The sequence below is a fragment of the Pan paniscus genome, chromosome 21, assembly GCF_029289425.2.
Source record: "Pan paniscus chromosome 21, NHGRI_mPanPan1-v2.0_pri, whole genome shotgun sequence".
NCBI lineage: Eukaryota > Metazoa > Chordata > Mammalia > Primates > Hominidae > Pan > Pan paniscus.
Genome location: NC_073270.2, coordinates 53,050,088 through 53,073,774, shown reverse-complemented (window position 1 = coordinate 53,073,774; position 23,687 = coordinate 53,050,088). Strand labels below are relative to the sequence as shown.

The following is a 23,687-nucleotide window of genomic DNA, read 5'->3' as shown; positions in this document are numbered from 1 at the left end:
GTGAAGATTTGTGGGCCGGGCACTGTGGCTCACGCCTGTAATCCCAGCACTTTGGGAGGCCGAGGCGGGCGGATCACAAGGTCAGGAGATCGAGACCATTTTGGCCAACACAGTGAAACCCTGTCTCTACTAAAAATACAAAAAATTAGCCGGGCGTGGAGGTGGGCGCCTGTAGTCCCAGCTACTTGGGAGGTTGAGGCAGGAAAATGGCATGAACCCGGGAGGCAGAGCTTGCAGTGAGCCAAGATTGCGCCACTCCAGCCTGGGTGACAGAGCGAGACTCTGTCTCACAAAAAAAAAAAAAAAAGAAAGAATTGTGTAGGTTTGCCCAGCAGGCAGGCTCGGGATCAGATAGGAATTTGCTTCTCTCCATCTAGGAGTCCAGTGCTTTGCACTGCCCTGCAAGCTTCCTGTCCTGTTGGCCTCTGTGACATTTGAAGAAGCCATTCTGCAGGTGTTTGGGAGGATTTTCTCGGGTGCTTGGGAATTCTTGCTTTGGTAGGGAATCATTGAGGGGAAGGGATCACCTTGTTTTGAGGGAGAACTTTCCCCAAGGATTCCCTGGGGTGGTTGTCGTTATGTGAAACTGAGCTCTCGTGCCCCATAGTGAGTGGCGGTGGTGGTAGCTTCTGTTTCCAGAGCACCTTTCTGCCGGAGCCACTTGGCTTAATATTCAAAGTCCTGGGGTTAAGATTGGGGTTGCTGAGGTTCCCAGAGCTGAAGTCTGCATGGTGAAAATATGATGTCTGTGAAGCTGACCGGGATGAAGCCTTATCTCTTGTTCAGTCCCAGTGATCTCAGCGTCCACAGTGGGATGATCTCCAGGCTCAGTGAACATGTTTTTTTTTCCTCCAGCCTGCTTTTCTTGGGAAGTTTAGGGACTCTGTTCCCCTGTGACATGACCCGGGTCAGGGTCCTTCGGTTCTGAGCAGGAAAGGGATGGACTGCAGGTGGTCTGTTGGTGTGAAGCTGCTCCCACTGCATTGGTGGGAAGGCTGGAGGTCCAGGCCACTCTCGGGAGTAGAGCCAGCCCGGAGCCTCCTCAGGGACAATAGCGCAAAGTCCACGTGCACATCTCTGGCCAGGGAAGGGCTAATATCCTGGACACCTGGACCCAGCAGCGCTGTCCCCACTGGGAAAGAGATGGGTCCTCAAAAGGAGATAAGGTGACCACTCTACCATCTTATGAACCTGGCAATGTGTTTTTCTCTACTTGCACTTAGAAAACAGGTGCTGAGCCGTCCTCTTCTTGGGAAACTTAGAAACTCTGACAATAATTGGTGCGGAATTCCTCAGTCCTATTCCTACATCTAGTCCATGTGACCTTTCAGGTTCTCTAACTGAATTTCAATTTTTACGCCCCTCTCCCCTTGACACATACTCACTTATTAACTGAGTAATTCCCAAGCCAGTCATTGCCATTATGCCAGCCTTGGCATTTAGTAGAGCGTTTTAGCTCTCAGGAGACAAAGCTTTCGAGCTTTCAAGATGTCAGGTTGACATTTGTGTCCGAGGGTAATGATCCTGCTGAAAGATGCTCCTACATCAATGGGAAGTGCCATCTCGATGCCAGGTGTGTTTGCGTGGCTAATATTTTCTGAGTACTTCATGGCATGATATGCAAATTACTTCATTTAATTCTCATACTAATTCCATGATGTGGGTGTGTCATTCCCATTTTACAGTTAAGGAAACTGAGGCTCAGATGAATTAAGGAAGTGTCAAAGTAGGGATGGAACTAGAGTCAGGTTTTATCTTTATTTATTTATTAATTATATAGAGGGTTATTGCCGTGTTGCCCAGGCTGGTCTTGAACTCGTGGGCTCAAGGGATCCACCTACCTCGGCTTTCCAAAGTGCTAGGGTTACAAGCGTGAGCCACCACTCCCGGCCCTTTGATTTATTTTATTTTATTTTATTTATTTATTTTTTTGAGACAGAGTCTCCCTCCATCACCCAGGCTGGAGTGCCTATCTCGGCTTACTGCAGCCTCCGCCTCCTGGATTCAATTGATTCTCGTGTCTCAGCCTCCGGTGTAGCTGGGGTTACAGGCACCGGCCACCACGCCCGGCTAATTTTTGTATTTTTAGTAGAGACAGGGTTTCACTGTGTTGGCCAGGCTGGTCTCGAATTCCTGACCTCAGGTGATCCACCCGCCTTGGCCTCCCAAAGTGCTGGGATTACAGGCGTGAGCCACCGTGCCCGGCTGGCCCTTTGATTTTTAAACCTTTTTTTTTTTTTTTTGATAAGAGTGTTTAATGTCCCTAGATTTTAAACCTTTGTACTTAACCATGACCTGTATTCCAAGGGTTGCAAGTCAAATGCCTGAAGGGCCCAGCAGGTAGATCAGTGATTGTGGCTGGCATCTGGGGATGCAGGGGGAAGGGGAGCTTTGGTGAATGGGAGAGTGTGCCAAAGTGGGGAGGGTGCCTCCATCTGATTGCTGACCAGCAGGAATATGGCTCATCCGCTGTGGCCAGCTGGGATTTTCTTTTCCCCTGTAAAACTGCCTCATTTAGAAATGTGGTCTATGTAGACTGGCTTCTCTAAAGATCATGCGTGAACCCAACAAAACATATTTCCGGGTCAGAAGAAGCCGAGGGCTTTCATTTTGCATTCCCTGTGCGAGACTGGCCAAGGCACAATTCATTGCAGAATTTGGCCTCACCATGCGTGAGTCAGAACAAGCGCCTTGAAGGCCAGGGATTTGCAGCCTGAGAAATGATGTACTCCACGGGTTGAATTCACGTCTTTATACAAAGGCTCCCCTGTTTGGGCTGCTTGCGTCTTGATCCTGCCATGTGTGCGTTTTGTGGTAATGCTTGTGGTGTGTGGATGCCAGCCTGCCAAAGCTGAAACCATTTTTAAAAATGTCTGTGTAATGTCACCGGCACAAGGGAATGAACGACTTGGAAACACGCACAGATGCAGCGGAAGCCCAAGATATTAAAATCTTGAACAGTATCATTCTTGCAGAGATTTGCTGGGGGTATGGATGTGTTTTCAGAGAAGGATGCTAGAGAATATACAATTATAGCAATTTGCTAACCAGCCCCAGACCTTAATTAGCACAGGATCCTTGTTCTCACTGTTGTATGTAAATTAAGACTTTCACAAAGGGATTGTTTATGAGGACGGCTGTGAGATAGAGACCTTCTGTCATTTTTCAAGGAAACTCTTTCAGAAAATATAACCACAAACACTTTTAAATCACAGCGCGATGCAGAAGTGCTGAGAATTTTCCTTTCAAAAAATGAGCATCCATATTTTTAACCGTATTTTGGCTCCTCTCTATCTCTGACAGCCCAAGAAGTGCCATCCGTGTACTGTGCAGTGGAAAGAATTTATTTGTGAGTTAGATGACTACCAGATTGTTCCTCTCCTAACAAGGTCTAAAATATCCCAGAACTCTGAAGATGTCTGATTATGGTTTTGCAAATGAGAAATCTTCTACCTTCTCTTGGCCAGCATCGTCTCTACTGTGCATCTGTTCATGGAATCCTGTCGGCAGTGTCTGTGCAATTTAGCTTTGTGGTTCACTCATGCAAACCTTGTGTTTGCCCCATTTTTGAAGCATGACCCATGTTATATGTTTGTGTGACTATTATTATTCTAGAAGACTGTGATCTAAAATCGACCGTTTCAAGCTTAGTTTAAAAAGAACCATCTCTTCTTTTTCCTCTCTAAATGCCTGTAGAATAAGCATATCAGGGCTGAGGCCTTTTAGAGATCTGGGTACTTTTTATTGCCTTATTAAAGTCGTCATTCCTTCATTGTTCTCTATTGATAGTGGATCCTTTACCGATGACTTGAGGTGATCAGTTTGGAAAGACCAGGTGTCATGGCTGTGGGGGGGCGGTGAGGGTGAATGGAATGATAATAAGCCCCCTTCAACTTCCTGTGACTCCCCTCACCTATCCTGGGCTTTCCTGGGAACCTAGAGATCCAGCGCTTTACAGACTTAAAAAAAAAATACCTTTATTGACATATAATTCACATACCATACAATTCTCCTTTTTTTTTGTTTGTTTGTTTGAGACAGGGTCTCTCTCTGTCGCCCAAGCTGGAGTGCAGTGGGACGATCTCGGCTCACTGCAGCTTTGATTTCCTGGGCTCAAGCAGTCCTCCCACTGCAGCCTCCCGAGTAGCTGGGACTACAGGTGTGCACTACCACCCCTGGCTAATGTTTATATTTTTTTGTAGAGATGAGGTTTCACTATGTTGCCCAGGCTGGTCTTGAACTCCTGGGCTCAAGCGATCCTCCTGTCTTGGCCTCCCAAAGTGCTGGGATTGCTGGTGTGAGCCACCACTCCTGGGCCCAGTTCTCCATTTAAAGTGAATAGTTTGATGGTTTTTAATATATTTTCACGGAGACCGGGTGTGGTGGCTGTGACGCCTGTAATCCCAGCACTTTGGGAGGCCGAGGCGGGTGGATCACCTGAGGTCAGGAGTTCCGACCAGCCTGGCCAACATGGTGAAACCCTGTCTCCACTAAAAATACAAAAAATTAGCTGAGTGTGGTGGCGTGTGCCTGTAATCCCAGCTACTCAGCAGGCTGAGGCGGGAGAATTGCTTGAACGTGGGACGTGGAGGTTGCAGTGAGCCAAGATCGTGCCACTGCACTCCAGCCCGGGTGACAGAGCAAGACTGCCTAAAATATATATATATATATATTTTTCACAGAGTTGTGCAGCCAACACCACAATCAGTTGTAGATTTTCATCACCCCCAATAAGAAACTTCATACTCATTAGCAGTCACTTCCCATTCCCCCGTTACCCCTGTGCCTGGCAAGTACCAGTCTACTTTCTGTGCCTGTGGATTTGCTTATGCTAGACATTTCATATAAATGGAATCATACAGTATGTGACCTTTTGGTCTGAGTTCGTTCACTTAGAATAATGTTTTCAAGGCTCATCCACATTCTTGTAGCATAGATCATCAGTACAGACAGTCCCTGACTTACAGTGCTGCGGAAGTGACAATTCAGTACAAACAGTACTTGGCATTTTGGATTTTTGATCTTTTCTCTGGCTAGCATCAGTATGAGACTCTCTTGGGGTGCCAGGCACCTCCCAGTCAGCCACATGATCACGAGGGTAAACAAACAATCTATACGACCATTCTGTTTTCACTTTCATTATGGTATTCCATAAATTACATGAGAGAGTCAACACTATTATACAATAGGCTTTGCATTAGATGATTTTGCCCAACTCTTAAGTGTTCTGAGCACATTTAAGGTAGGCTAGGCTAAGCTGTGATGTTCCCTAGGTTATGTATATTCGATGCTTATTTATTTATTTATTCATTTATTCATTCCTCCCTCCTTCCCTTTCTTAATTTCCTTTTTTTTTTCTTTTTTTTTTGAGACGGAGTCTCACTTTGTCACCCAGGCTGGAGTGCAGTGGCACAATCTCAGCTCACTGCACCCCTCTGCTTCCTGGTTCAAGCGATTCTCCTGCCTCAGCCTCCTGAGTAGCTGGGACTAGAGGTGAGCACCATCACGCCCAGCTTAATTTTTTTTTTTTTTTTTTTTTTTTTTGAGACGGAGTCTCGCTCTGTCACCAGGCTGGAGTGCAGTGGCACTATCTCGTGTCACTGCAACCTTTGCCTCCCAGGTTCAAGCGATTCTCCTGCCTTAGTCTCCCGAGGAGCTGGGACTACAGGCATGTGCCACCACACCCAGCTAATTTTTGTATGTTTAGTAGAGACGAGGTTTCACCATGTTGGCCAGGATGGTCTCAATCTCTTGATGTGATCCACCTGCCTCGGCCTCCCAAGGTGTTGGGATTACAGATGTGAGCCTCTGTGCCCTGCCATGTATTTTTAGTAGAGACGGGGTTTCACCTGTTGGCCAGGCTGGTCTTGAACTCCTGACCTCAAGTGATCTGCCTCCCTCAGTCTCTCAAAGTGCTGCCTGCCTTACTTTCTGATGGGGTCTCACGATGTTGCCCAGGCTGGAGTGCAGTAGTGGCCTCAAGGGATCCTCTGGTGTAGCTGGGACTACAGGAGTGTACCACTATGTCTGGCTTAAATGCATTTGTGTTTTTTTATCTCTCTCTCTCTCATATATATATGTTTTGTAGACACAGGGGTCTCACTGTGTTGCCCAGGCTGGTCTGGAACTCTTGGGCTCAAGTGATCCTCTGGCCTTAGTCTCCTGAAGTGTTGGGATTACAGGCATGAGCCACTGTTTGTGACCTCATTTTTGACTTCTGGTACTTACATTTTATGGGTTTATCATCTGTAACTCCATCGTGAGTTGAGGAGCGTCTGTAGTTCATTTCCTTTTATGACTGAATAATGCTGCATTGGATGGATATGCTACACTTTGTTTATCTATGTATGTGTTGATGGACGTTTGAGTTGTGTCCACTTTCTGGCTAGTAGGGATAATGCTGCGGTGAGTGTTCATGTCTGAGTTTTTGTGCAGACACAACACATTATCATTTCTCTTGGGTATAGATTTAGGAGTGAAATTGTGGGGTCATAGGGTAACTATTAACCTTTTGAAGAATATACATATTTAAATTTTTTGTGTTGTCTTTATTTATTTTTTTGAGATAGGGGCTTGCTCTGTTCCCCAAACGGGAGTGCAGTGGCATGATCCTGGCTCACTGCAGCCATGAACTTCTGGGCTCAAGCAATCCTCCCATCTCAGCCTCTTGAGTAGCTGGGACTACCTGTACATGCCACCATGCCTGACTAATTCTTTAATTTTTTGTAGCGACAGAGTCTTGCTATGTTGCCCAGGCTGGTCTCCAACTCATGGGCTCAAGTGATCCTCCTGCCTTGGCCTGCCAGCATACTGGGATTATAGGTGTGAGCCACCATGCTTGGAGTCACAGACTTTTAAAGGCACTTGTCTCCCTTCTCTGCTGTCTTGACCCCCACATCTTTCCTACTAGCAGCTGCTGTATTTCTGTCCTCTTCTTCAAAGCCAAACTTATATATTTTTTTGAGATAGAGTCTCACTGTATTGCCCAGGCTGGAGTGCAGTGGCACAATCTTGGCTCACTACAACCTCTGCCTCCCGGGTTCAAGTGATTCTCCTGTCTCAGCCTCCTGAGTAGCTGGGATTATAGGCGCACGTCACCATGCTCGGCTAATTTTTGTATTTTTAGTAGAGACGGGGTTTCACCATGTTGGTCAGGCTGGTCTTGAACTCCTGACCTCGTGATCCGCCTGCCTCAGCCTTCCAAAGTGTATTTTTTACACTTTTTGCATTTTTAGTAGAGACAGGGTTTCACCATGTTGGTCAGGCTGGTCTTGAACTCCTGACCTCGTCATCTGCCTGCCTCAGCCTTCCAAAGTGCTGGGATTACAGGCGTGAGCCACCGCGTCCAGCAAGCCAAACTTCTTAGAAGCGTCTGTATTCCTGTCTTTGTCCTGCCAGCTCCAATGTGGCTTCCACCCTGACCTTCCACATTCACATCCCTACTGAGCTTCCTGGAGACTCTGTGTTGCGTTTTCCAGGGGAGGTTCTCCATCCTCATCTGCTGCGCTGTCTCTGCAGTACTGGAGATGCTGATTATTCTTGTGGACACTCTCTCTTCCTTTGCCTTCTTTGCCACCACAGTGCTGATTTTCCTTCTGTTTCCCTGGCACCTTCTCCTCCTCTCTCTGGCCATTAAATGCTGGAGTTGCTGAAAGCTTGGCCCTGTCCTTGTCTCGCCTAGCATGTTCCTTCTCTGGGTGATCTTGCCCACATCTGGAGCTTTATGACTCAGACATTTATGTTTCCAACCTAGATTGCTTCTGAGTCATGGTGCAGAGGGTCAGCTGCCTACCTGACCTCCCTGCCTGTTCATGGGCGTCTCAAACTCAAGATGTCCACGAGAGATTTCACATCTTCACCCCCAGAGATATGGACTCATTCCCCATTCTTCTGTTCTTTGCCCTTTTGTGTCATTTTCTTACAATATCGTATCCTAAATGTCACTCCACTTCAACCAGCCTATCACCATTGAACTACAGTGGCCTCGTAGTTGTTCTCACTATCTCTATCTGCCGCACCCTCCCAGTCTTTTGAAAGGAACATCTTCCTGGCTATCCCTTCCTACTTTAAACTCTTAAGTGTTTCCTCCTTGGCTTTTAGATTCATAATTGCAAAACCCTCCTGTGCTGGCCTCTGCCCATCTTGCTAGTCTCTGTTCTCTCTGTTCCGTTCTCTCTGTGTTCCACTTCTCTCTGCTCCAGCCACACTGACTGTGCAGATCCATCAAAGCCTCAGGGCCTTTGCTCATACCTTGAAGGTCCCCTCCTTGCCTTCCTCTCCTTACTCCCCATCAATTTTAAGGCTCAAAATGAGGATGAGTTCTGCCTTTTGTTTTTGCTCATCCTGTTTTACTACCACCTTGCCTGCTGCTGGTGAGCGTTAATAAATATTTTTTTGAATGAACAAATGATTTAGCTCTATCAGATGGGTAGAACTTCTATCCTAGAGACTGAAGTAAAAGCAGCCTTTCGGCAAGAGAGGATGGCTTTGTTTTCAGCATTAATCCAGTGCCTGGAGATTATTACCCAGCTCAAGTGTCTGTTCTCTGCAAAGCGACTGGTGGCCTGTCTTCCTTTTCCCTCTAGGGACATAGTACTCTTTGAAATGGCCCTTTCCCCCTGGTTTCTTTGCTTTCTGACATATTAGTATAACTTCTAATGGGCGCCTTCTAAAACACAAGTCAGATTGTCCCACTCTCCTTTAAATTTGCAGTGGCTCCTTAAGAACACAGCCTTAAGGGCATGGTGTCTCACGCCTGTAATCCCAGCATTTTGGGAGGCTGAGGCAGGAGGATAGCTTAAGCCCAGGAGTTCAAGACCAGCCTGGGCAAAGTGGCAAGACCCACCCGTTCCTACAAAAAAAAAAAAAAAAAAAAAGCAAAAAACCCAGGCATGGTGGCTTGTCTCTGCAGACCCAGCTACTTGGGAGGCTGAGGTGGGAGGATAGCTTGAGCCCAGAAGGTGGAGCCTGCAGTGAGCTATGATCTTGCCACTGCACTGCAGGGGTCCTGCAGCATCTGTCTTTCCTGGACAGACTGCATGGCCTCGTGAGAGTCCTGTGATGTGCACCTTGCTGAGACACACTTGGCATTGCCTTCCAGACTGACCTTCGTGAGGACCATCCTCACTGTGTCCATGGAGACCCAAGCCCTCTCTTGGCCTGAACCCTTTATTTACAGTCTCCCACAGAGAAGTTCTTTTAGGTTCCAAAGTCAAAAATCACTCTTCAAAGTACCTTAAATTGCCCACGAAAGTATTCAGGTTTGATCAGAAATTCGTATGCATACTAAAGAGTTAACAATTGCCAGGCTAGACTAAAGGAGTGAAAGGTGAATCCATATTCACATTTCCCTGCATCCGGTGCCTTGAATTCAACTACTCAGTCCCTAGAGGCGAATTGGGATGGGTGGATGATTCTGCAGTGTCCTGCTTGCTTGCCAGGCATACTTCTTTGTCTTAATATTAAGCTTCTGCAGCTGTGCTGTCCAACACAGTCGCCACTAGCTGTACGTGGCTCTTTAAATTTACATTGACAAGCCGGGCATGGTGGCTCACGCCTGTAATCCCAGCACTTTGGGAAGGCAAGGTGGGTGGATCACCTGAGGTTGGGAGTTTGAGACCAGCCTGACCAACATGGAGAAACCCCGCCTCTACTAAAAATACAGAATTAGCCAGGCATGGTGGTGCATGCCTGTAATCCCAGCTACTCAGGAGGATGAGGCTGGAGAATCGCTTCAACTCGGGAGGAGGAGGTTGCGGTGAGCTGAGATCACGCCATTGCACTCCAGCCTGGGCAATAAGAGCGAAACTCCATCTCCAAAAAAAAAAAAATTAGATTTACAAAATAAAATTCATTCCTCAGCTGCCCTGGCCACGTGTCAAGTGTCTGACAGCCACAGGTGATTAGAGGCTGCTGTTATTAGACAGCACTGATAGAGAACAGATCGAGAACATTGCCATCATTCGAGCAAGCTTGATTGGATCACACTGTTCTGTAGCCTTAGTAGATTAATGGATTTGTTGTGCATGCTGTGCTGAATGCTGTAGGTGAAGCTACGTCGCCAGGGGACACAGCACTGAACATGTTCCATGCATGATTATTGAGTTTAAGTTTTGCTTGGTCATTGCCTCCTGAGCTTGCCTATTCTTTGAAAAGTTGTGCAGAGAACACAGTCCTCTTTCTATCTTTGCAAGTTGGTGTGTTTTGTTCAGGCCCTGCTGAATTCCCTTTTTGCCAGGCCCCTTGGCACCTAGGCCTGACTGGGGTAAAGTTCCACAGGATATGCCAGGGAGCTGGGCGGTCCTCCCTCCAGCCTTCAACATGCTTTACCGTAATTATGCATTTACCTGTGTGTCTCTTCTAGACTGATAGACCAAATAACTCTCACCTCTTTAGACTAACAAGGGACTGGCATTTCATGGTAGTTGCCCATTAAATGTTTTGTGAATGAAGGATCTCTTCCAAGAACTGGAAACTAACTTGGCCAGGCACGGTGGCTCATGCCTGGAATCCCAGCACTTTGGGAGGCCGGTGCATTACCTGAGGTCAGGAGTTCAAGACCAGCCTGGCCAAGATGGTGAAACCCTGTCTCTACTAAAAATACAAAAATTAGCTGGGTGTGGTGGCACGCGCCTGTAATCCCAGCTACTCGGGAGGCTGAGGCAGGAGAATCGCTTGAACCTGGGAGGCAGAGGTTGTAGTGAGCTGAGATCATGCCACTGCACTCCAGCTTGGACAACAGACTCTGTCTCGAAAAAAAAAAGAATTAACTTTTTGTGGGGTGGCAGAGGGGTTAAGGTTTATTGGATTTTCCTTTCAAATGATAAAAATCAGTGTATCTCCTTGACAACAAGCCAAAGTATACAAAGAAAAAGCTAAAAATCTTCTCCTGCCAGGTAACCAGTGATAACAGTTTGATATGTTTTTGTCTATACTACCCTCTCCATGCTTATAAAAATGTCAAAAAACTTATGCAATACCTATAATGGGGTTGAACTTTCTAGGACCTGGCCATCCTAGCAAAACATCCCTTGTCTCTGATCCCTCTCTTTACCTTATTATCCTTCTCTGCTTCCCCTGTCCTGTTACACCCTTTAAGGGCCTTTCAAGTTTAGATTTAATGATCTAGGGTAGTCATGGTAGCTCATGCCTGTAGTCCCAGCATTTTGGGAGGCCAAGGCAGGAGACTTACTTGAGCCCAGGAGTTCAAGACTAGCCTGGGCAACATAGTGAGACCTCATCTCTGAAATAAAAAAAAACTGCTGAGCTTGGTGGCATGCACCTGTAGCCTCAGCTACGTGGGAGGCTGAGGCCGGAGGATCACTTGAGCCCAGGAGGTCAAGGCTGCAGTGAGCTGTGATTGCACCACTGCACTCCAGGCTGGGCGACAGAGCAAGACCTGTTTCTGGAAAAACAAACAAACAAACAATAAGTTATAGATTTAATTATCTGAAAGTTAAGAATAATGGAGACCTTGGCAAACAGGGATTCTGGAGTTCTACCCAAAGTGGGCAGGCGGGAGGATTGTTCCATGTGGGAATAGGGGGCCCTATGTGGAGGGATCTTGTGATTTTCTTTTCTTTCCTTTTTGAGTCTTACTCTGCCGCCCAGGCTGAAGTGCAGTGGCACAAACTCTGCTCAATGCAATCTTTGCCTCCTGGGTTCAAGCAATTCTCCTGCCTCAGCCTCCCGAGTAGCTGGAACTACAGGTGTGTGCCACCACGCCTGGCTAATATTTTTGTATTTTTAGTAGAGGCAGGGTTTCATCATGTTGGCCAGGCTGCTCTGAAACCCCTAACTTCAAACGATCTGCCTGCCTTGGCCTCCCAAAGTGCTGGGATTACAGGTGTGAGCCACCGCACCTGGCCTATTTTTTCTTTAACCCCTTGTTTCATCTGTGAATGACCTTATTTTAAAAGAGAAGCTAGACCTTCTCTTTAAAGGCGGTGGCTCACGTCTGTAATCCCAGCACTTTGGGAGGCTGAGGTGGGCGGTCGGGAGTTGGAGACCAGCCTGGCCAACATGGTGAAACCCCATCTCTACTAAAAATACAAAATTAGCCAGGCGTGGTGGTGCATGCCTGTAATTCCAGCTACTAGGGAGGCTGACTGGTTTCCTGGCCACTGATTGCTCCTTTTCCACATCACTGGTTCACCGCATCAGCTGTAAGTAGTGCTCTCTTCCTAATAAGGCTGACCTGGTTTTGTGTGCCACCTCCTTAATGACCCTCCCATAACTCCCCATCCCCAGACTTCAAGTTTGGGTACAGTCACTTCAAACCAGGTTGCTATTTCTTGACTTGGGACCAGATACAGTAGCAGTTGATAAGAGCCGAGGGACTGTGTTGTAAGACAAATATTTATCTTGAAAATCTAGACCCATCTTATGCCTGGTGTGATGCTGACACTCTGAGAAGCTCGAGGGAACTAGATGGAGACAGGAAGGAGCAGAATGAATATCTCTTGACTCATGTCCATGGGATGCAGGGAAGATGAACTTGAAAAATAATTTTTTGCTTTTCCCAGTCGAAGCTGAGCCTGTCTGCACATAGATCAGTACCTGTATCTGATCCCTGCTTCTCATAGCAGGGGCAGACTTGGAGAACCCAGAGGGAGACTGAGGATCTACGGAGGTTTTGGAAAAAGAGATCCTCAGACTCAGACGTATAAGAAAAAGGGCCCAGAACCAAGACTGAAGATTTGGTTAAATGGCCCTCTCAGTGGCGGGTCTCCTAGAAGGGAATATGTTTTCCCTGGAGAAAGTCATGCCTCTTTTATTTTTAGTTTTTGAACTGCTAAATAATTCTGAAACAATAGCTCTCCTCAAGAATAACTGGGAGGCCGGGCATGGTGGCTCACGCCTGGAATCCCAGCTCTTTGGGAGGCCGAGGCAGGTGGATCACCTGAGGTCAGGAGTTCGAGACCAGCCTGGGCAACGTGGTGAAACCCCATCTCTACTAAAAAATACAAAAATTAGCTGGTGGGCTGGATGTGGTGGCTCATGCCTGTAATCCCATCACTTTGGGAGGCCGAGGCAGGTGGATCACGAGGTCAGGAGTTCAAGACCAGCCTGACCAACATGGTGAAACCCTGTCTCTACTAAGAAATACAAAGAATTAGCTGGGCGTGGTAGCGGGCACCTGTAATCCCAGCTACTCAAGAGGCTGAGGCAGGAGAATCGCTTGAACTTGGGAGGCAGAGGTTTCAGTGAGCAGAGACTGCACCATTGCACTCCAGCCTGAGCCACATGCAAGACTCCATCTCAAAAAAATAAATAGATAAATAAAATAAAATAAAATAAAATAAAATAAAATAAAATAAAATAAAATAAAATAAGCTGGGTGTGGTGGCATGTGCCTGTAATCCCAGTTACTCAGGAGGCTGAGGCAGGAGAATTGCTTGAATCAGGAGGTGGAGATTGTGCCATTGCACTCCAGCCTGGGCAACAAGAACGAAACTCCATCTCAGAAAAAAAAAACAAAACAAAATGGAAAAAGAATAATTGAGAGAATGAGTAAATTGGTTGTCTTAGAAAAACCTCCTGAGATATCCCCCTTTGATTTTTCAGTAATTGCATTTAGCTGAATGGCCCCATCCCATTCAAGTTATAAATCTTTACTTACTCCCCTGCTTTTGGGGGAAATGGGTTCTTTAGGCAAGAGAATGGCTGAGTACCTGTTGAAAGGAGAATGTCCTGTTCTGGGGTCCCTTTCAGAGGCCGACACGACCAGGCTCCCATTTGTGTAATCTTCCCTGTTGACTTCGCTACCCTGCTGCCTTCCTGATTTGCTGGAAGAAATTCTTAGACTGGGGAAGAAAAACTGGAGTTTGCTGAGTCAGGTTGGCTGGCTCACCTGTACAGGGCTTTGTTAACCCTGTACAGTCGCTCAGTTAGTCGGTCTGATATGTACTTTGGGGTACTTCCGAGCCAGGCCATGTACCTGGCACTGGGCTACAGCAAAGAAGGATGGACAAGCTGAGATTGAGCTCACACTCTGGAGGGAGAGACACAATAAACCGGTGAACCAGCAGAAGAGGAAAATAATTTTTGATAATTTTCAACTATGGGCCAGGTGTGGTGGCTCACGCTTGTAATCGCAGTACTTTGGGAGGCTGAGGTGGGTGAATCAGCTGAGGTCAGGAGTTTGAGAGCAGCCTGGCAAACATGGTGAAACCCCGTCTCTACCAAAAATACAAAAATTAGCTGGGCGTGGTGGCGCACGCCTGTAGTCCCAGCTACTCGAGAGGCTGAGGCAGGAGAATGGCTTGAACCCGGGAGGTGGAGGTTGCAGTGAGCCAAGGTCACACCATTGTACTCCAGCTTGGGCAACAGAGCGAGACTCCTCAAAAAATAAAAAATAAAAAATAATTTTCACCTATATATGACTGTAATGAAGGGAAAAAAATAACTTCAGGATTATATAATAAGGAGTCTGGAGGCTGGAGGCTGGGGTGGTCAGAGAAGGCCTCTCTAGGGCAGTGAGCCAAAAGATGAAGTGGCAGCTATGGAGAGGACTGGGCACAGAACATTATAGATGAAGGGGCCAGCCACATGCGAAGGAGCTTGTCTAAGGAGTGGAAAGGAGGCCATTGGGGTTGGAGCTGAGTGAATGAAGGAGAGAAGGTGGGCAGGACCAGGTCACCAGGGGCACTGCAGGTCTTCATAAGACCTTAGGTGTCTACAGTAAGCTCTTTGAGGGTTTTAAGCAGGGAGTGCACTATCTTATTTAGGTTTTTATTTACTTTTTTATTTTTTGAGACAGAGCTTCTTGTTGCCCAGGCTGGAGTGCAGTGGCTCGATCTTGGCTCACTGCAGCCTCCGCCTCCCAGGTTCAAGCGATTCTCCTGCCTCAGCCTCCCGAGCAGGTGGGATTACAGGCACCCGCCACCATGCCTGGCTAATTTTTTGTATTTTTTAGTAGAGATGGGGTTTTACCATGTTGGCCTGGCTGGTCTCGAACTCCTGACTTCAGGTGATCCACCTGCCTTGGCCTCCCAAAGTGTTGGGATTACAGACGTGAGACACCACGACCGGTAAAGGTTTGGCATTCTTTTCTTTTTTTTTTTTTTGAGACAGAGTCTCGCTCTGGCGCCCAGGTTGGAGTGCAATGGCATGATCTCGGCTTATGGCAACCTCCGCCTCCCGGGTTCAAGTGATTCTCCTGCCTTAGCCCCCCGAGCAGCTGGGATTACAGGCGTCCTCCACCACCACACCCAGCTAATTTTTGTATTTGTAGTGGAGACAGGGTTTCACCAAGTTGGCCAGGATGGTCTCCATCTCTTGACTTTGTGATCCATCAGCCTCGGCCTCCCAAAGTGCTGGGATTACAGGCGTGAGCCACCATGCCCGGCCAGGTTTGGCATTCTTAATAACACTTGGCAGATGACTAGGACTCTGAGGCTCAGAGAAGTGAAGTAACCTGTTGTGACACACAGCCATGTGAGCCAGGACCAGCTCTCTCCCTAGCTTGATGAGCCTCATTTGAGTGGAGAGGGGAGTGCAGTTGGAGGAGTCCTGGGGGAAGGTCAGTGGAAGTGGGGCGGGGCTGGGATTGTGGGCCATCTGGAGAATTCTGCTTTGATTTTCAAGGAAGTTCTGAGCCCTGGAGGGATTTTGAGCCTGGCTTCCTTGAGCTCCTGACAGCCTGAGGGGGTTTATTGTGAATATTTGTGTTTCTCATCAGTGAACCCTTTTTAAAAACAGGCTTGGAAGAGGTAGTCTGGTGAAGGTACAGAAAGATTTGGGGGCCAGGTGCAATAGCTCATGCCTGTAGTCCTAGCACTTTGAGAGGCTGAGGTGGGAGGATCACTTGACCCCAGAAGTTTGAGACTAGGAGATCCCATCGCTACGAAAAATAAAAAATTAAGTGGTCATGGTATTGCACACCGTGGTCTTAGCTACTTGGGAGCCTGAGGTGGGAGGATCGCTTGAACCTGGGAGGTTGAGGCTGCAGTGAGCCATGATTGTGCCACTGTCCTGCAGCCTGGCTGACAGAGTGAGACCCTGTCTCCCCCAAAAAAGAGAAAAGTTGGGGGAAATGAGTTTGAAATTTCTCGGTTATTGCCTTTTTCTGTGCCCTGGCCCCCTCTTCCCCCCAGGAGAATAATGGTAATAAAGTATGGTGCTTTGATGTGCCAGATGCCTTTCACTTTGTATGCATTATCTTATTTAATCCTCACAACCCTTTTGGGAAGAGCCTAATAGTTCCAACTGAATGACTGAGTCACAGAGAGGCTAAGAAACTTGCCCAAGGTCACACAGCTGGCAGGTGCCAGCACCTGGATTCAGACCTAGTAGTCTGGCTCCAGAGCCCACACACTGAACGACAATGCTGTGTTGACGTTGGCCAATGCCAAGCATGCCCTTTGTGATGGAGAATTACCAGGTGGCACTCGTAAGCCTAGGAGAGACAGTTGACCTGTACAGTGAAGGGCTTTAGAGTGGAACTCAACCGTGATGGAGGTGGGGCGTGCTGTGTCGATCTGCTTGTCTTGAAGCATATAAATGACTTTGCCTCTCTGAGCCTCACCTATAAAATGGGTACAGAAATACCATCCTGGCTGGGTGTGGTGGCTCACGCCTATAATCCCAGCACTTTGGGAGGCCGAGGCAGGTGGATCACGAGGTCAGGAGATCGAGACCATCCTGGCCAACATGGTGAAACGGGTGTGGTGGTACGTGCCTGTAGTCCCAGCTACTTGGGAGACTGAGGCAGGGGAATCGCTTGAACCCAGGAGGCGGAGGTCGCAGTGAGCCAAGATCGCGCCACTGCACTCCAGCCTGGAGACAGAGTGAGATTCTGTGCTGAAAAAAAAAAAAAAAAAAAAAAAAAAAAAAGAAATGCCATCCCAACCTCTTGGGATTCTTGGGACAGTTTGTAGCTTCTCAGTAAACAATAGCTGTGAACCACATGAAACCCTTCTGCAAAGGAAATAGAGGAATATTTCCCTGTCTATCCTCACACCTGCTAGGTGTGTTCACAAACTCCTGAGATTTTTCCTGTTCAGTGGTTTGTCCATCTGTAATCAGTTTCTCAATCATTCTGTACTTAATAGCTGCTTTACCATGGGCCTGCTTTTCTCTGGGCTTTCGTTACCTTATCAATGAAACAGGGAGGCTGGGTGAGGTGGGTCACATCTGTAATCCCAGCACTTTGGGCGGCTGAGGCAGAGGGATTGCTTGAGCCCTGGAGTTTGAGACCAGTCTGGGCAACATGGCGAGACCCCTTCTCTACAAAAAATACAAAAATTAGCCAGGCATGGTGGCCTGTGCCTGTAGTCCTAGCTACTTGGGAGGCTGAGACAGGAGGATCTCCTGAGCCTGGGAGGCTGAGGTTGCAATGAGCCCAGATTGTGCCACTGCACTCCAGTCTAGGTGACAGAGTGAGACTGTTTCAAAAAAAAAAAAAAAAAAAGTGCAGCGAGTTTTAAATAAATTGATATTTGTATTTCTAACAATGCCTCCCAGATAGTAAGTGCTCAATAAAAGGTAGCTGTTATGACTGTGTTTCTAGCTGTCCTTCCATCAGGGCAGAGGCCTTCCTGGGACAGTTTTCCTGGTAGCCCAGATATCTAGTTGTTGCCTAGTGACTATTTGTTGACTGACTGGTCCCATTGTTTTCTTTGAAGTCTGAAGTCAGGGCCACCAGGTGAAACATTAGGAATCATTTTCCTTCTTAATGAATACATGCACCTCTGTGGGTGGTGTGTTTACACACGGTGAGACCTGCCTGGTAGCTCACTGAAGTTTCTTTCCACCAGGATTTCTCAGCCTTGGCACTGTGGACTTTGGGCCTGATCATTCTTTGTCTTAGGGCTGTCCTGTGCATTGTCGAATGTTTAGCAGCATCCCTCCCCTCTACCCAGTAGACGCCTGTCGCAACTCCTTTTCCTGCCCAGTTGTGACAACCAAAAATGTCCCCAGACATTGCCAGATGTCCCCTGGGTGTGCTGATACTGCTTTCCACTCTTCTAAACACCTGAGCCCCGTAAAAGTGTTTGTTTGATGATGGGGGCGTGTACTGAGCTCCTGCTGTATGCCGGGTACAAGGGATACAGATGTGATCCCTGGCTGGGCAGTGCCCAGGATGCAGTGAGTGTTCCATAAATATTGTCATTATCACCCAGTTTCCCCAAAGCCATTAGTAAATACCTTCGTTAAATATGTAAACATGATCAGAAATAATTCAGAGGAGTCCAGCGTTTACTGGGTTTCCTGGGTGTTCCTCCATGTCTCTGCAAACCCAGAAGCCTCAGAGAACAAACTTTTACCCTAGTTCTATTTCTGGTCTCCTTTCACTTGGATTTTGGACCATGCCCGTCTATGCAGACGGGATTCCATCTTTATTCCATTTTATGGCTGCATCATGATGTTTCACATATGGGCATCAATGTTGGTTCCTGTCTGGCTTTTCTACAAAGCCCTGTTGCAGTGGCTACCCCGTCTATCCTTCTGTGCACCCATGAGCCCTGTAGACAATAGGACATGTTCTTAGAATCACCCCACTACTATCTGAGTGATGTTAAGCATCTTTATTTATTTATTTTTGAGATGGCATCTTGCTCTGTCACCCCGGCTGGAGTGCAATGGCGTGATCTCGACTCACTGCACTCCAGCCTCCTAGGGTCAAGCGATTCTCCTGCCTCAGCTTCCCCAGTAGGAGTAGCTGGTACCACAGGTGTGTGCCACCACACCCGGCTAATTTTTGTATTTTTAGTAGAGACAGGATTTCGCCGTGTTGGCCAGGCTGGTCTCAAACTCCTGACCTCAGGTGATCCACCCGCCTTGGCCTCCCAACGTGTTGGGATTACAGGCGTGAGCCACCATGCACAGCCGCAGCATCTTTACGTGGTGGCTAGCCAGGGTAATTTGGGTGACATGTTGGGTCTGAACTCTTCGCTTCCCCAAAGGAATGTGACAAGGTGACTGTGGAGGGCCTATCCCTTCGTACCTGGCGTTTCAGTAGAGAATTTTGCCTTCTTTAGGTGGCTTTTAGAGATACCATCCAGGGCAGATGGGGACCTTGGTTGGTTAGCAGTGGCGTCTCTTCCTTCATCTGCCCCCTTTCTGAAGCTAATTTCCCTTTGCTTCTCCCAACCCACTTCTGTGCTTCAATTGCTGCCAGCACAGAACTGTCTTTTTGTTTCTGAATTGCCCTCTGACGCCGCGATTCCCCATTGCAGTTTGGAAGCCACTACCACCGGAGATTTCCAGAACCCAAGCCAGGCAGGGGCTGGATAAATAGTGCCAACGGGTGTCAGCCACCAGAACCAGCTCCTCAGCCAGCCACAATGTAAAGGCCAGAGGCAACCGGTTTCTCCACATTCTTTGTGGTGTTCTGGTCGAGTTTGAAGGGCCTCATGTACACATGTTGGAGGGAGCCTTTGGGGCCTGGGCCTGCTGAGGGGGTGGGTGGGTGGTGGGCAGTGCGTTCTCACAGGGAGTCGGATCCTGCCTCAGTAAAATTGGAAAGAACTTGGCATTCTTGATCCAGGAAATTCCTGTTGCGATGTTGTCGTTTTTCCAGAGGGCCTCATCCCAGCTGGGGAGGAGAAAGGGCCGCGGTTGCAATTGCCTCTAGTTGTTGAGGGCTAAACACTGAATTCATTTGTAAATCAGCCTCTTTTCCGTAGATTGAAGCAATTTCTGTCCTGCCAGGCGAGTTTGGAAGTTCGCCTTTTACATATGAATGTGCCCTTTAATCACCACTTCTGCATTATTGAGAGAGGGGTGGAGGAGGCTGTGTCTAGTGGGAAAGGATTATACCTCGAGTATAAAAGATGGGTTTTCTCATTTCTAGGAGAGGGGCATCAGAACTGGAGAATCTGAAACAATTACTAAAAATGTTAAAAACAACTTCAAAATGCAAACCACAGCTGTTTCCCTCCCCCCAGGCTCCCTTCTGACATTGTCACCTCGGCCAGCAGAACAACTGCAGTTCCTCGTATTTATTCACAATCCCACGAAATCAATGGCTCTTCGGTGCACTGCACCGGAGACTTTCAGCTCAGCCGAGCTGCTGTTGAGGGTGATAAATTATAGGCGAAAGCCTGGGGACATGAAGGCAAGTCGCTGGGTTTCAGACTGCCTGATTGCAAAGAGGTGACAGTGTCCTTGCCCCGCCGGGCGACCTAATGCGTACAAGACCGGGGCTGGCCTGGTAAGTGGTGACTCTTAGCCTGTTCTCTTTGCTTCTTCCTCCTCCCCCTGGGAGAGGCCGCTGAGGATCCGGAAGCAGGAATGTCTGCTGTGGGTGAGCCTCTGTTCTCTTTTGAACAAGAGAGGCTAGGCCCTCTGAGCAGCCGCACTTTCTCAATGGCAGGTAAGTGCCTCCTCTTGGCGTTCCCTGCCCCTCGCATGTTCTGCCTCCGAGGTACTTGATGTTCCTGGTGAAATGCCATTTTCCCCAAGTTGAGAGTGACCTTTCATTCCACAGCCTCATTTCCATTCCAGCCCTCCCTATCCCGGCTCTGGATGAGAAGTTCCTGTTGATTTGCAGAGATTCTTTATAAGCACAGTTCAGGCCAGTGCAGTCCTCTGGAGGAGCGGGCTCAGCCCGGCAGCTCTGGCAGGCCCAAGTCAGCCGGGGTGCAGACCGGTCCTCGAGTTTCTGTGGGTCTCAGAGACGGTCATCGTTGGAGGAAATAATCATTTGCTAATGCGAGCGGTTTTCATTTACAAGTTCCTCCTGGCTTAGGCATTCTCTGCTGCGAGGACAATTTTGCTTCCTCCCCACCCCCAACCTTTGCTCCTGATTTCTTACTTCTATGCTCTGCCAGGAGGAAATTCCGGACTTTTGTCTCTTTATGATGTAATTACTGGTTGGGGAGGGCCCCAAATATTCCTGGGGAAGGGAGGCCTGTTTGGGTACCTGCTCTGTGTCTTTGGGAAACGCTTTGAAGTGATTAACCGTGCTCTGCTTTGCTGCTTCTGGGGGAGCAGCAGTGTGTGGTCATGTTTGAAGTAGGCCAAGGGGAGGACTGGTGATTACGAAAAGGGCTGTAGAGCAGGCCTCTGCTTCTGACCCTGCCTTCACAGTTACTGGGGGAAACCTGGCATTTTCAGTCTGATTGAAATGCAGAAATCCTGTCCTGGGCTGATTCTGGTCTCCAGTCTACACAGGCCGGTGTTTTCCATAGCTTTGAACTTGTGGAATTGATATAACATGCTCCTTCCAGAAAGCAAGCTGTGTTTTTGGAGTGGGGGCGGTAGTCGGGGAGGAGGTGGAAGAGAAGCAAGAAAAGGAGGAAGAGTGATTGGTTAAAAAAAATATAGTTACCCATTAGTTACCATTGAATGGGTGCTTACTATTTGCCAGGTATTATACTAAGAGCTTTACGTGAATTGACTCATTGACTTCTTCGATAACTTTACAAGGTACCACTTGTAAAGTGGTAAACTCTCTGAGGCACAGAGAGGTTAAGTTGCCTTTTTACGGTCACACTGCAGGGGAGAGCACAGCCAGGTTCTGCATGCATTTTGACGCCAGAAAGCTGATTCCCCACCACTGTGGCATCCTGCCTCTCTGTCGTTTGCAACCTGGCCCATGAGAGCATATGCCTTGACCTATGTGTCCTGGTTTGCCCGGGACCCAGCTAAGCACATGGTTGGTTGCCCTACTCCTGTGGCCTGTCATGCCTGTCTCAGCCTGTGGACCAAGCTTCTCTTTTCGTTCAGGCCCCAGCAGGCTTGCTGTCGACATCATTAAGGAAATTAAACACCCACAAAAACACAAGAAGCTCCCGGCCTTTCAGCTGCGGCCCTTTCCCTTGAGGGAGGAGACAATTCCCTGTAATGGTGTGTCATTTCCTAGCCCCTGGAGAACGGCATGTGCTGTGACTCAGGCACCGGATGTGGGGGCAGGAGTGGGGTGGAGGGCGGGTACCTGATGTGGCCTGCTGGGGAGGCCTAGCCTTGATGGAGGCTGGAAAAGGGGAGGTGAGTTGGCCCTGGAGCCCCCAGCCTATTTCAGGGACTGATGCCACTGTTTGGAAATTGGGAGGTGAATGTGCTTTCTGGGGACTGCCTTTGAGAGAACGGCGTCATCAGTGAATGACACGACTTTCCACCTTTTCCCAGTTCCTGGAACTGTTTGTTGGACCTTCCCTGTCCCTATACTTCCATCTGCAGTTTAGGGGAAAAAAGGCAAAATGAGAGTGTGCTCTTAAATCATAGACCCTAAATTAGGGAGTCCTCTTGCTACAGGGCTGAGGATGAGGCCCTCCTGGTACAAGGCCATGTGGTGCAGAGGTTAGAAGCTGGCCCTCGGAGTCCCACGGCCTGGGTTCAAATCCCAGTACTGCTCTGGCCCTCGGAGCCTCACTGCCTGTTCAAATCCCAGCACTGCTCCTTGGTAGCTTTGTGATCTCAGGCAGGTGACTTAGTGGGGACTACAGGAAATGCATTTTGAACAGTGCCTAGAATATCACATATAATAAAAGAAACCCTTAGCTTTCTTTCTTTTTTTTTTTTTTTGAGAGCGAGTCTTGCTCTGTCACCCAGGCTGGAGTGCAGTGGTGCGATCTTGGCTCACCACAACCTCCACCTCCCTGGTTGAAGCAATTTTCCTGCCTCAGCCTCCCAAGTAGCTGGGATTACAGGCGCACACCACCACTCCTGGCTAATTTTTTTGTATTTTTAGTAGAGATGGGGTTTCACCATGTTGGCCAGACTGGTTTTGAACTCCTGACCTCAGGCAATCTGCCTGCCTCGGCCTCCCACAGTGCTGGGATTATGGGCGTGAGCCACCACACCTGGCCGAAACTCTTAGCTCTTCATACTCTTGGCTTAGGAAAGCTATGAGCCTGAGTTATCTTGAATTAAGATGCCCCTTAAATCAAAAGACATCCAGGAAGTGCTAAGCTCCAGGATGATTTCTGGTGGATCACAGGCTTGGGAAGGATCTCCTCATATGCTTGGTTCCTTTTTTTTTTTTTTGAGACAAAGTCTCGTTCTGTTGCCCAGGCTGGAGTACAATGGCATGATCTCGGCTTACTGCAACCTCCGCCTCCTGGGTTCAAGCAATTTTCCTGCCTCAGCCTCCTGAGTAGCTGGGATTATAGGTGCTCACCATCACATTCAGCTAATTTTTGTATTTGTAGTAGAGACGGGGTTTCACCATGTTAGTCAGGCTGGTCTCGAACTCCTGACCTTGTGATCTGCCCACCTTGGCCTCCCAAAGTGCTGGGATTACAGGCGTGAGCCACCGTGCCCGGCCTCATGCCTGGTTCTTAATACCCAGTAGACCTTCCCATATTGTTACAATTTCAGCAAAATGTCACAAGGAGAGGAAAATTCTGCTGCTTTCCGCTCCATGCCAAGCTGTTTTCCTGAGTCACTGCTCTGTCCTCTCCATAAGGCTGCATTCCTCCCTCACCCACGTTAACTCATTCAGAACCACTCATTTTTGGGGGATGGGTGGGAGGCAGAGGGTTGTGAGTGAGCCAGCCCGGCGGGGTCACAGGTCCTACTCCCTCAGAAAAGGCAACAGAAAAGTCTTTCAGATCCAGGGTGAACCAGTGGTTCAGTCGACAGTGGCTGTTTGTCATTGTTCAAAGTTTATAGATGAAATGCACTGGGCAATACATCCTTGTCAGAATTAAATCATTAAAGAAGAAAAAATTGACTCAGCTTTCTGGAAAGGGTCCTTATGGAGCCTGGTTACCACGGCTATAGTCAGGTGTACACCC

General features: G+C 48.1%; 1 protein-coding gene across 32 annotated transcripts in view; it reads left to right on the top strand.

The window, feature by feature from the left end:
• The window catches only part of ZMYND8 (zinc finger MYND-type containing 8), a 160,535-nt gene that overhangs the window by 30,685 nt on the left and 106,163 nt on the right, over positions 1–23,687 (top strand). For 3 of the 32 annotated variants that reach the window (XM_063600903.1, XM_063600900.1, XM_063600896.1), the window contains exon 1: positions 20,194–20,320. The exons of 25 other annotated variants lie outside the window; for them this stretch is intronic. In XM_063600903.1, coding sequence (XP_063456973.1) covers positions 20,239–20,320 — 82 coding nt within the window. In that variant the 5' untranslated portion in view covers positions 20,194–20,238. Of the gene's footprint in view, positions 1–19,966; positions 20,159–20,193; positions 20,321–23,687 lie in introns of those variants that run through there. 4 more of the 32 variants (XM_063600902.1, XM_063600898.1, XM_034947121.3 and 1 more) reach the window with 3 other exon arrangements.